Source organism: Bipolaris oryzae, assembly GCF_000523455.1.
Source record: "Bipolaris oryzae ATCC 44560 unplaced genomic scaffold scaffold_31, whole genome shotgun sequence".
In the NCBI taxonomy this organism is placed as follows: Eukaryota; Fungi; Ascomycota; class Dothideomycetes; order Pleosporales; family Pleosporaceae; genus Bipolaris; species Bipolaris oryzae.
This window is the reverse complement of record NW_006911307.1, coordinates 15344-27877: the sequence shown is the minus strand read 5'-3', so window position 1 is coordinate 27877 and position 12534 is coordinate 15344. Positions and strand designations below refer to the sequence as shown.

Sequence of the window (12534 nt, the reverse complement as noted above, 5' to 3'; positions counted from 1 at the left end):
TTTGCCTCCATCATTTGAACAAGCGAACAAGTCCCCGCCACACTGGCCCACTTTACTTCTATCCCTGCGGTCTGGTCGTCGTTGTCTCAAAACTAAAGTTCTTAACTAAAGTCTTTGAATTCGGTAGAAACTTTCCCACTACTACCTGACCAGTCTGTCGCTTCTCTATCACTTGGATCGGCTTTGTTGAATTCCCGCCTCTCTTGATCTGGTGGGGTTTCACCGCCTCAGCCGCCAATCTTTTAGTGCGTCCCTGTAAGTAAGAGTGAAAGCAAGCGCCTCTACGTGCAAACGAACATGGGTTCCCAATCCTGAATAGAACCATAATAGTTCCACACCGTCCACCGCTTGCATAACGTGCTAAAGACCATACATTACAGCGCTACAGCGAACAAAATCAGAGGCAAGCCCCAAGCACAAAATCAGTTGTGAAGCTGTAGTATGAATCGCGGGGATGGAGGCGGCCAACGAGGCGCTCGACACGGCTCTCGTGGCGGCTCCCACAGTAGTAGAGCATCCTCCAACAGTTCCGGTAGCTCTGGCAGCCATTCCAAGACTAACCGAGCAAAATCCAAGGGCGACTCAAATGGTCAGCGCAGTCTGCATAGATCCATCCTGAAAAGCGAGGCAGCGCATTACCAGGAAAGCAAGTTCAAGATATTGGGTTTACCGAAGACTTGCTGGACAAGAGAAGTTTACCAGGCAATGTCATCGTATGGCAACGTCTTCAGGATCGAAATGGAGACATCGCGTAGTGATGCCAGCTACAATGCATATGTAGTGTTCAGGTAAGCCATGCGCCACAGTTAAATGAACATAACTAACGTATTCCAGGCCTCCTCCCCACAAACCCATCCCTTGTGAAAGGCTGCGAGTTGGTGCTGCACATGTGCGGTCTGAAGTACGCCCACCTCTTGCCGCTACTATCCCAAGTCCCACAAATACTGCGAAGAAGTATTACGAGTTCACCATACTTTCTGCGAAGCGGATCGAGTTTGGCGCCAGAGTGTCGGAAAAAGCCATGATTGCTATGCGCACCGTCGAGCCACCTGCGAAGGATGGTGTTCAGGTGACGCTAAACTTGAAGCGCAAAGAGCTCGATATTCTGTTTTCACTTCGAATTCCAATCAACAACCAGATGCGAAAGTTTCGCTTCTCCTTACCCATTTCTCTAATCTCGCACATTTACAAAACCAAAGATAGCACCGGTCAGCCGTCCCTCGTCATTCCGTTCGACTCCACGCCATGTTTCTACATGCAGAGAAACGAAGGTGAAAACCTGGGCGACGGGCGAAAGCAAACTAGTTTCTCTAGGACAGACAAGATCTGGAGTGATTGGGATACTTGGTACCGAGTGACTGATATCGTTGATGGAGCCATTCGAGCAACCCTCCGGCGTACTCCCGTGATGAATCATAGAGACACTGCTATTATCGACATTGGTACGTAAACATCCAAACTAGTCTCAGCAAGCTCCTGCTAATCTGATCAGGTCGATGGACTGACTACCGCCTGGTATTTGATAATCCATCACTGAGTGGCCCGCAATTCAAAAACTTCAGTGATGCCCTTACCGACCATGGGGTGGAGATCAAGGATCTCATCGACTATCCTACCAAGCGGAAAATCCCCTCGCCACTGTGGAGTCTTCTGTCAGAGGAAATATACGGTACGCACCCGCATCTTGATGTCACTCCCAGCAACCAGGGAATGGATTTCAACAATATCTTCGCAAGACAGGCTCATCTGAGTTTTCCGGTACGCTACCAGCTTGAAGTCTGCCTTTCAAATGGGTATATCAAAGAGCACACTATCACGATTGGGTTCTTGAAGAAGTTAGAGACGCTAGAAAGCCAACGAGCTGTGCACATCTTGGAGAAGGTTGCTGACAGGCAGAAAATCTACTACAATCCCATGGAGATTTTCGATATCCCAATCAAAAGTACGAAAAGAAAGATACCGAGCTACTGTCTTCTGCAGCGATCGGTTACCATCACTCCAACTATGATGCATGTGGCAACACCTGTGATGGAGACATCCAACCGTATCATTCGCAAATATGAAGCGGACGCTGATCGCTTTATTCGGGTGAGATTCACCGACGAGAAGTCCGAGGGTCAGCTACGTAACCAGCCAAATGGTAGGGCTGAAGCACTATTTGACAGGGTTTTTCGCGCCATGAAGAATGGTATCGTTGTTGCCGGGAGATACTATGAGTTCCTAGCGTTTGGAAATTCACAGTTCCGTGAGAATGGTGCCTACTTTTATGCACCTACAGCGTCAAAGTCGGCGAACGATATCCGTATGTCTCTTGGAGAATTTGATCATATCAAAACCGTATCCAAATTTGCAGCGCGTCTGGGTCAATGTTTCTCTACGACACGCGCGATGGGGGTTACTGTGAAGCTTGTCAAGGCTCCAGACGTTGAGCGCAACGGTTTCGTCTTCACGGATGGTGTTGGAAAGCTCTCTCCCTTCCTGGCCCAAATGGCAGCTCAGGAACTTGGCTTGGCCAACGCATTTACTGACCCCCCTTCCCTCTTCCAATTTCGACTTGGAGGAAGCAAAGGAGTACTTGCACTCGACCCGAATCTGAATGGTAACGAAGTTCACATTCGAATGAGCCAATACAAGTTTCGGGCCCCTCATACCGGCCTTGAGATCATCCGATCATCTTCCTTTGCGACACCATATTTCAACCGGCAGATTATTCTCGTTCTTTCATATCTTGGCGTTCAAGATGCGGTTTTCCTTCGAAAACAAGAAGACATGATGAACGAGTATTCGAAAGCAATGAGTGATGAATCGATCGCCGTACAGAAACTCAGAAAGAACATCGACATTAACCAGATTACCTTGACGATGGCTGCAATGGTTTTAGATGGCTTCATGGGATCCCGTGAGCCTTTCATCATGTCTTTGCTCGCACTTTGGAGAGCTTGCACTATAAAAAACTTGAAAGAGAAGGCAAGAATTGCTATTGATAAGGGCGCTTTCTTGCTCGGCTGTGTTGACGAGACTAAGACGCTCAAAGGACATCTAAACGACCCTCAATCCAGACCTGATGCTACCAGGGAGGAGAAACTAGCTACCCTGCCAGAAATCTTCTTACGGGTCAGCGATCCTAACAGCAAAGGTCATTATATTACCATCGAAGGCATATGCATACTAGCACGAAACCCGTCATTGCATCCAGGAGATGTTCGAGTGGTTCGCGCAGTGAACGTCCCAGCACTTCACCATCTCAAAAATGTCGTGGTATTTCCTCAGAATGGGGATCGCGACCTTGCAAACATGTGCTCTGGGGGTGATCTTGATGGAGATGACTACATGGTCCTATGGGACGAAGACCTGGTACCAAAGCTCATCAACGAGCCGCCGATGGATTTCACACCGGAAAAACCATTGGAGATTGACGGTCCGATTTCCGCCATTGATATGAGTAAGTTCTTCGTTAACTACATTAAAAACGACGCTCTCGGCCAAATCGCTCATGCGCATCTTGCGCAAGCCGACTTAAACCAAGACGGCGTTGGTGATCCAATCTGTCTCGAACTGGCGGAGCTGCATTCGAGAGCAGTGGACTTCCCCAAGAGCGGCATACCAGCTGAGATGAAGCGCGAACTCAGGCCAAGGAAATGGCCGCATTTCATGGAGAAGAAGTATCTATCTCAACATCAGATTTATACGTCTAAGAATATTCTCGGTCTTCTCTACGATGAGGTAAAATTGATCGACTTTAAGCCCCAGTGGGAGAACCCGTTTGACAAGCGCATCTTGGGGGCGTTCGACCTCGACCAAGAACTATTGGACAAGGCGGCGAGTCTCAAGCTCTCATACGACGAAGCACTCCGACGACTGATGGCCAAACACGGTATCAAAACCGAGTTCGAAGCATGGTCTGTCTTCGTACTGGTGCACAACCACGAGAGCGGTGACTATAAATTTGCCGAAGAATTCGGCAGAACCATTGCAGCATTGAAGCATCAATTCCGCAGCGAGTGCCGCATTGCCGCGGAGCTAAGTGATAACAACGACTGGGAACGCCTAGGACCTTTTGTTGCTGCCATGTACACAGTCACAGCACGCGAGATGGAAACTGCTTTGGACGAATGTACCAAAACCAAGATTGTCGGAGGCAGCACTGTACCTCTTCGTATCAAGGACCCAGAGCACATGCCACTGATATCTTTCCCATGGCTTTTCCCAAGTGAGCTCGGAAAGATTGCTACCGGCGGCAAAACGAGTCACCAACCGAATGGGACCAGTGACCAGCCTCGCCAAACCAAGCACGTTCGTCCTGCTAAATCAGATGCTGAAATTGGAGCCGTGGAGACAGCAGCAGGTACCACGCATTACGGAGAAATACTGGACTTGGAGGACCTACTGGGCTTGGATCTCAGCGTTGGGCCACCTGAAGCGAGCGCCCCGGTCGTCACAGCACCTGAGACGCAAGAAAGCCCGGACAATAGTAGCGCCAACGATGAACCCGATGCTCAGACCCCAGTAACAAACGCGACTCCATCGCTATTCGACCTACTCTGTCCACCTGTCATTGAGTCTTACCTAGGTCCGGAAAAGGAACAGCAAAAGACGGTTGCAACGGAGACCTTGAGTGAGTGGGTCAGCATCCAAGAGGAGGAGCAAGTCTGAGATGTGGGGCTTTGATGGGCTGATAATCTGAGGTTCTGGGTTCAAGATCTAGCTACCAAAGTTCTACGGGACGGTGATTCGGCCTCGACGGTCACTTATGAAAACTTTCAATGATATGAAAAGGTAACGGGGAATGTACCCAGCTTCTAATACCCATGGGTAGTGGTGGATGCGGGACACACGGTATCATTGGCATGAAAGCCGATGTAGATAAATATCGATAAACAGATGATAAAATATGAAAACTAAAACACTGAAAGCGATATTGTATGCCGAAAGTCTGCAGAGTAACTCTCTGAGTAGCTTCTATGATGACATGAGAGAGCAAGGCTTTCTACAATATACTCTGCCGAGTTGTCGGAAGATTGCGATTGGCCTTATTCAACGGGTGTAGATGGTGTCGAGCAATGAGTCTTACAATAGGGGCGACGAGCTATCTTCACCTCCACGCCTTCGATATCACAGGAGTATCCGGATGCATAGAGCTACGAAGAATTTGGAGGATGACTGGAGTCATAATGGATTGAATGCTTCTTCTACAGGAAAGAGAAGTCGTACTCTTATACCAGAGCTCGGACGATAAGAGTTTTTTACCTATGGTTGCTCGTAACCCTATTCATCAGCACACTAGAGCTGTAAAACCAAAAAGTATGGTTTGATGATAAATTTCTATATAGATAATGCGATTAATCTACATTTGAGTGTCGCAAAGCCTAGTCCTCCCCTCTCTTCTTATCCTTGAACTCCTCAATCACGAACTCCCATCCTCTCTCATCCTGCACAAGGCTCACAATCAGCAACTTCGTATTCGCCTTCATGTCATCCATATCCTCCGCAGCAGCCACATCTCTCAGTCGATGGCCCGCTAGCAACAACGGCAAAATCGATGACTTCCATACGGGAACCCCGGACTTGTCAAACACCATCTTGCCGCACGTAATGCACAATAAAAGTGTTGTTAAAATCATTAGTGCAAGCGGGAAACTCAACCACGCCCAATCAAACTTCGTGCAGGTCGTCGTACGAAGAACCGTTCCTGTAACAAATGTAGGCGGAGCACTGTGAAACCGAGGACCGTAAGTAACCTCTGGATCATAGTAAGACCCCTTTCTACGCATCTCGCTCGTAACAGCCGTGGCTACAGATTGCATATTGCGATTGATTGTGTCGAAGTTGGCGCGGCCCTTGTTTACCAGGGCCTCGAGCTGCCAGGGGTTACACACCAGAGCTTTGTAGTCGTTTTTGTAAAATTCGGGAACAAAGTGTGCCACGGTGGAGCAATTCCCACTCATGACGGATTGCATGAAACGCCCAAGACTCAGTGCGTAGTCACCATCGATGCCATAGATGCAGGCTGTTGGGAAGGTTGTGCTGATGCTATTGAGAAAGTAGCTAGAAAAGTTGTTGCCTTGGATTGGTACGGAGGATATATTGTTGCGTGTGTATATTTGGTTATCGATGATCCATGGACTGTGCAGATCCTTGAAGTCGTAAGTGCGGCTCTCCTTTGTGATTCTTGCTGGTTTTATTGGCGTTTCCTTTATGACTGTCTCGGTGAAGGTGGTGTTGCGGACAGTTCCGGCATAGTCGCGGACGCAAGGGTAGAACGAGCATGTTGCCGCCACGGCGTTTAGGAAGTTCATGACTGGAAGTGTCCAGTTTGCATCAGCTCCTGGACAACGCTGAAATTTTGGGTCATCTTCCCGCCCCAAGGACTCACAGCCATGATTCGTAAAGGTGACAATGCTGACGTTGAGTATTGATGCTGCAAATATGTCGTCTGATGAGACGTCGAATGGTTTCAAAAGATTTCCGTTCAGAGAAACCGATTCCCAGTCTCTCTGCATACTGGATCGTGTAAGAACAGATAGGGCAATTCGTGGAAGGCTTCTATTTAGGTTTCCACTAATGCCATTACCGTCTGATAACCGGATCCACCGGTCTTGATCTTGTAGCCCTACCTCCACTAACCGATCAGATGCATCCACGCATTTCCTGCACAGCCCGACCGAAGAATGTGTGACACGGTTGCGTGAAGGAAACATACAGTTGCCAGTACTGCAACTCGGCGTGATATCGGACCGAGTTGTGTTGGGATTCACAAGTCCGTCCAGGATGGCAACCTTGGTGTCCAAGTCCAAGTCCCATTTCGAGTGACCCTTTGCGATTTCACTTGTGTTTGAGGTGGTCATCTATTGGGAGATCCTGATGGATACTTCTGCTCCCGCCAGAGGTCGCTCACACGATACAGACTTCACAGCTTGTTGTGAGAAAGGCCCGATGCCGACTGACAGTATGATGACTATGCATCCTACAAACGCCGCACCTCTATCATGTATTTTAGTTTATACAATTTTTCAATCTTCCGCCACAGCACCGTAGGAGTATACGTACAGAGACCTTGTTCGGAAGAAGAGTAGCAGCGAGCCCCAGGGCCCTCGAGTAGCTGTATCAAAATGCTCAAGTTGCCAGAGGGGCCGTGGTCGCCGAAACAACAACCACTTCAATTGGCTAATGACTGGTACAGTGTCAAGCCCTTGATTGACTTAAAGATCGATGGGCCTCTTACCTTCTTCCGCTACAACCACCATACATGATCGCAGCACAGTGGCCAAAACGGCGATGATCGTGTTGAGATTGATTGAGTATCTCCATTCAGGTTGCTCTTTATCGTTATACTTTGCCATAGTAATCACAATAGCGATCAAGGCCGATAGGGCGGCTACTAAAGAGGCCAGTTCAAACCACCATGTCGTGAGAACTGATGCGCTGTTGTGTTTGTCTTTTGCAATGAACTGTCCTATAGCTCTGGTTTCGGAACGATCGTTGAAGAGAAAAGCGTGAGTCTCTCCTGGCTCGGCTCTGGCTGTACTTTCTTCGACAAGGGCCTCTTGGCGCAATGAATTATTCGGATTCTTGTCCTCGCCTGAGGCATGCGTTATGGATATTGCTGGCGACACAGAGTTTCTATTGTTGTTGTTTTGTATCGGCTCGCTAGCAGCACTAACATTTTCGAGGTCGTCGTGCATACTTGAAGCCTGGTTACCGCCTGACTACTTGCATACGAGTGTGTCACTGTGGTCCCTGGAAGAGCTGATTGTTGTGTGATAGAAGCTAGCAAGTAAATGATGGCTAGTCATGCGTCTTGTGGGATTATTTGTTCATATATAATTTGCCCACGGCGATTATTCCGGATGACGGATTAGGAAGGTTGCAAAACAACGTGAACTTAACAAAAGTTCCATTGATGATCATTTGGCTCCAATGGGAACCGCATTTTGAGGCGTCTACCCTTGGCAAATCACTGGGCATGCTGCAACTGATTTGGGGTCCTGTATGACTGCATGTGATTGGACGATGGCAAGCAGGGTCGAGATAACCAGTGGCTATGGAATGTGTTTACCCAACCGAAAGTGGCGCAGGTTCGGTCTGCGTATGTAGTTGTGCTGCCACAGAAGCAGACGAGGTAGAGTCGGACGTACGCAGGCAGGATGGTGCCTAGAAAAGCGAATTGCGCATCGGCGACGACGCTCCATCCAAAAACACGCTCGCTCGGCCATAGCATCGCTTGAGTGGTGCCCTGTCACGTATGCTCTGCTGTTTCATCACTGATATCCTGGTCGCCATGATCGTGTATACATAGACTGCTGTGCATCTAGTGGGCTTCATATCGTTGGTGCGGGGAGATTCTGTTTCCAGCTTCACTGGCCGATGGAGATACGTCATGGTCACGTGATGTTCTCTATCGTACAGCTCAGTCTTAGGCTTTCCATCATGCCCAGTGAGACAGCAATGCTGCTAATTAGCTACAAGCGTTTACCTAGACGATTCTGATCTTCTCATCTACCAGCACAAGGGTCGTGGGTTTCAAGTCAGCATTCACAGTAGATTAGGCGTCAGACACATGACGGCTGCACTATCAATCAAAGAAAATGTGACGGTCAACTGCTAGGGATGCCGACTGATGGCTCGAATGTCCAACACGCAACTTGACTGACGGCAGCAGATTAACAGAGTCCGGAAGCCTCAAAGCCTCAAAGTATCGGTCTCGGACAGCAACCGGCACGTGTGCATCGCTTCAGGGCGGCTTCTTGCGTTTCACAATTTTGTTCCAGCCCTGTGTCGCAATGCCACCGTCGAGTCGCATACCACCTCTTCTCCAACCATACATCCAACTTCCTCGCGAGGATTCGCTTATCCTGCTCACGAGCACTCTCGGAGCCAGCGCAAACTGGCTGCTACTACGGTTCCTGTGCGATGCGCTGAGCACAGTCACAGCTCAAGACGGCGGGGAGGAGGGGCACAATGTAGTGCTGGTTTCTTGGATGCGACAGTACGAGTTCTGGAAACAGGAATCCAGAAAGAGCGCGGGTCTAGATTTGGAGAGACTCAGGAAAGAGGGGAGATTCGCCTTCGTTGATGGGCTGGGGGCTGGTGCAAATACGCCTGGCAATGGTATATCCGGAATAGACGCGCGGGCCAATCGACAGGCAAAACCACAAGTCACGGGACTGAATAGGATCCAGGTGCAGAGAGGGCCGCAGACATTACCTGCACGAGGTCCTCTCGGAGGGATAGCGCCTGTAAGAGGACCACCTGTAGCGGCAGTGGCAGCGGCAGCGCCTACACAATCACCCGCTACGGTTCCTACAACATCAGAGGCGGCCGACGCAGGTAGCAGTACCCCCGGTCATTACGTATTGAAGACACTCGACCTTTCAGAAATCAAAACGACCATTTCCAGCGCCGTCTCTGCACTCAATCCCTCAGCGGTACAGCGAAAGACGCTCCTCATCTTCGATAATCCAGACCTCCTCCTCGCCCTCAACCCCTCCATCACACCCTCGGACTTCACTTCGCTTACTCTGGCTCTTCACACAATACCAACTGTGTCACCTGTTCTCACCCATATACAATCCGATAACCCGCTTCTCAACCTTTCCACACCACCTCAACCACTTGAGCTTGCGCATCACAACCTGCTAGTCAAATTTGCTCACATGAGCAGGAGGATACTGGGTGTGAGGATCTTGGACACTGGAGTTGCAAGGGACGTGAGCGGCGTCATACGGATCACCGAACAGAAGCATGAATGGTCAGACTTGGATCTCAACGAAAATGAACCCAAAGAAAGTGGTGACAATAGGCGAGGAAAGGAGTTTCTGTACCAGGTTAAAGGCGACGGTAGCGTGAGGGTTTTTGAGAGGGGTGCTGGTGGAGAGGCTTGATAGTGATCCCCAGCCCCGACAGAGCTTGATCTCGAGTTGCACCAACACGCCTCATTATTCCCTCGCAACATGTGGCTTGATCATAGGCTAAGGCAGGCCTTCGAATACAATAGCGATGGCGATCTCGCCCCAATGCAGAGGACCAAAGGCGAATGTACACTCTTCTCCATGCATGCTTGCTTTTTTGTTACGCGAGATGATCATAGGATCCAATACTGCTTCTCGTGCATATACGCATGCACCGCGTAGCGAATGCACAAGCGACCCACTGACAATACGTACCCGTGGCCCCGGTGCTCATCATCTGCCATGTCCAGATCCTGGCGCTGTGCGTGCTTGGCCATTCCCAACCAACCTGGTATGCGGTCGTGATGTATCTCGCATCCACACGAGCGCACATGACATGATGTATGCCTCACACAGCAATGCCCATTCTCCGAAGAGAGATGACGGGGCTGGCTTCATGTGCTGTGCTGCTTGACAGCAGCTCGATTCTTATCACTATCACGCCGAGCGCGTCGAAACGAGAGCACGTAGCCTGCAATGCGTGCAAACCCCACATTCCCATGCATCACTTTTGCGATCGCGTCTCTTAGAGTTACACAGCGATCCTTCGTACAGAACCCAGATTCAACACGGACATTCATCGACCCTGTGAGAAATAGGATATCCCTTCGTCTTCTCTCGGGTACACTGTCCTCACCTCGTCTGACGCACCTCGGTTTTTCGGGGGGGGGCCGTATTACACAACATCATGCGATGTAGGTCAGGGAAAAACGCCGCACGCAAAGAATTCCACCCCCACAGCACTGGCGAGCGCCACGGCGTCCATGTCGGGGTTTGTTGAAGAGTAAGGACTTGGGGCTAGAGACACCGATGGGATAAGCGCCTGTGAGATGATTTGCGAAGAATGAGCAAGAGGGGAGGGGACGAGTGCGGTGGGTGATTCCGCGGAGAGGGCTGAAAATAGGGCCTCACGTATGGCCTCTTTTGGTCGAGGTAACAACAGCACAATCTGTTCTGGAGGATCTACTACAAGTGTCTCGGGATTCCCAACTAGATGTCTATCCATCTCTTGTCATACTATCTCACCATCTACCTCTAGTCAAGAAAGCAAGACTCCACTCCCCTTTCCTTTCCCCTTCACCCACTCCCCATCCCCCCAACCTCCAAAAAAGAAAAAAAGAAAGAAAGAATGTCCCCCCACATCCTCTCCCTCCCCGCCGAACTCCTCAGCCAAATCATCACCTCCCTCCCCCTCCCCTCCCTGCTCCGCTTCTCAGAAACCTGCCGTCCAGCCCGCACCCTCGCAAACGCAAACCTGCAATCCCTCTCGTTGGGAATCCCCCCTTACCCTCCCCATACTCATTCTCCGCATCAAACCACCGTCTTTCCCCTCCTCAAACACTCTCCTCTCAGGTCCATCCCACTCCCGACCGCCATCCCCACGACCACTGGCTCCACATCCCAAACATAACAACCTACCCCTACACCACCCTCTCAAACTTCCAATCCGCCCTCCTCACCACCCTCCTAACCCGCCACGCACCCCTCCTCTCGCACGTCGACATCACGCTCTGGACCATGAGCGTCCGCATGGCGCACGCACTGCGCAACCTCTCCGCACTGCAACGGCTTTCTCTGCGTTTCGATGCTGGGAGTCATGGGCGCGCGGTGGAGCGCGCGCAGATGGCGCTGGATAGGGAGGAGCAGAGGAAGGCGTGGGGGGTGTTGGGCGCCGAGACGCCGAGCTGGGGGAGGAGGTTGCTGGGGTTGAGGGTTGAGGGGGCGGTGGTGGGGACGGCGGAGGTTGCGGTTTTGCTGAAGGAGAGTAGGGGGTGTGAAGAGCTGTGTTTAGAAAGGTGTAGTGGGGTTGATGGGGGAATTTGGGATTTTCTGGGGAGTTGGTGTGGGAAGGAACGGGTTAGAAGGGTGGAGTTTGGGGAGTGTGGGGGGGTTATTGGGGAGGGGGTTTTGAGTATTATTGGGGGGATGGGGGGGTTGGAGGTATGTTGTTCTTTATTATTTTCTCTCTCTCTTTCTGATTTTTTGGGGGGTTTTGAGGGAGGGGGTGGAGTTGGGGATGGAGATGTGTGACTGACGTTTTGTGATGTGGTAGTATCTTAATGTTTATGATTGCCAGGAGGAACTTGCGCCGGGGACGCTGGAGAGATGGAATGAGGAGGTTTGGCGGATACCGCATTTTGTAGCGCCTAGGCCGAGTGCATTTGGGGTGGACATGGTGATTGAGGTTGATCCGGAGTATGTCTCCTAGTGAAGAGCTGTTGATGTAAGGAGGTGTATTTGCATGTCAACAAGACAATGTCATGATTTTTGTGTGTATGGAATATAGATGAGGAAAACACTGGTACAGTTACCTATTTCCCAATGTATGTACTTGTTTTTGTCCTCACACCACATGTCAAAAAACCTCACTTCATTACACTCAACCGCAGATAAAAAACATTAATGATCGAAGCCAACAAACCACTCAATAAACTATCCTCACTCTATATACAAGAAATTCAATAATCACTTCGCCCCTTTCACCACCTCCCCAGTCTCTCATCTCTTCTCGCGCCCTCATTATATACAGTAAACATTTCAGGGCCTGCCAATATTCATATCCATCTTACTTTCATTTACCCCGTCA

The 12534-nt window shown here is 50.1% G+C and overlaps 5 protein-coding genes across 5 annotated transcripts; 3 read left to right on the top strand and 2 right to left on the bottom strand.

The window, feature by feature from the left end:
- Window positions 1-705: 705 nt before the first annotated feature.
- On the top strand, window positions 706-4653 carry COCMIDRAFT_24397 (uncharacterized protein; the record flags this gene model as incomplete). Its single annotated transcript, XM_007687550.1, has 3 exons — window positions 706-788; window positions 835-1442; window positions 1493-4653. The coding sequence occupies 3 exons, from the start codon at window positions 706-708 to the stop codon at window positions 4651-4653; spliced, it is 3852 nt and encodes a 1283-aa protein (XP_007685740.1).
- Window positions 4654-5366: 713 nt separating this feature from the next.
- COCMIDRAFT_34755 (uncharacterized protein) lies at window positions 5367-7340 on the bottom strand (the record flags this gene model as incomplete). The annotated part of the gene is made up of 5 exons (XM_007687561.1): window positions 5367-6418; window positions 6701-6812; window positions 6870-6981; window positions 7048-7171; window positions 7223-7340. 5 exons carry the CDS (start codon window positions 7338-7340, stop codon window positions 5367-5369), a joined length of 1518 nt encoding a protein of 505 aa, XP_007685751.1.
- A 1440-nt stretch (window positions 7341-8780) lies between these two features.
- Window positions 8781-9881, top strand: COCMIDRAFT_89424 (uncharacterized protein; the record flags this gene model as incomplete). Its single annotated transcript, XM_007687579.1, has 1 exon — window positions 8781-9881. The coding sequence occupies one exon, from the start codon at window positions 8781-8783 to the stop codon at window positions 9879-9881; it is 1101 nt and encodes a 366-aa protein (XP_007685769.1).
- A 461-nt stretch (window positions 9882-10342) lies between these two features.
- Window positions 10343-10576, bottom strand: COCMIDRAFT_89367 (uncharacterized protein; the record flags this gene model as incomplete). The annotated part of the gene is made up of 1 exon (XM_007687578.1): window positions 10343-10576. A coding segment is annotated over one exon (234 nt), but the record flags the coding sequence as incomplete, so codon positions are not given.
- A 500-nt stretch (window positions 10577-11076) lies between these two features.
- Window positions 11077-12156, top strand: COCMIDRAFT_34752 (uncharacterized protein; the record flags this gene model as incomplete). Its single annotated transcript, XM_007687560.1, has 3 exons — window positions 11077-11268; window positions 11301-11888; window positions 12001-12156. The coding sequence occupies 3 exons, from the start codon at window positions 11077-11079 to the stop codon at window positions 12154-12156; spliced, it is 936 nt and encodes a 311-aa protein (XP_007685750.1).
- Between the last annotated feature and the right edge of the window lie 378 nt (window positions 12157-12534).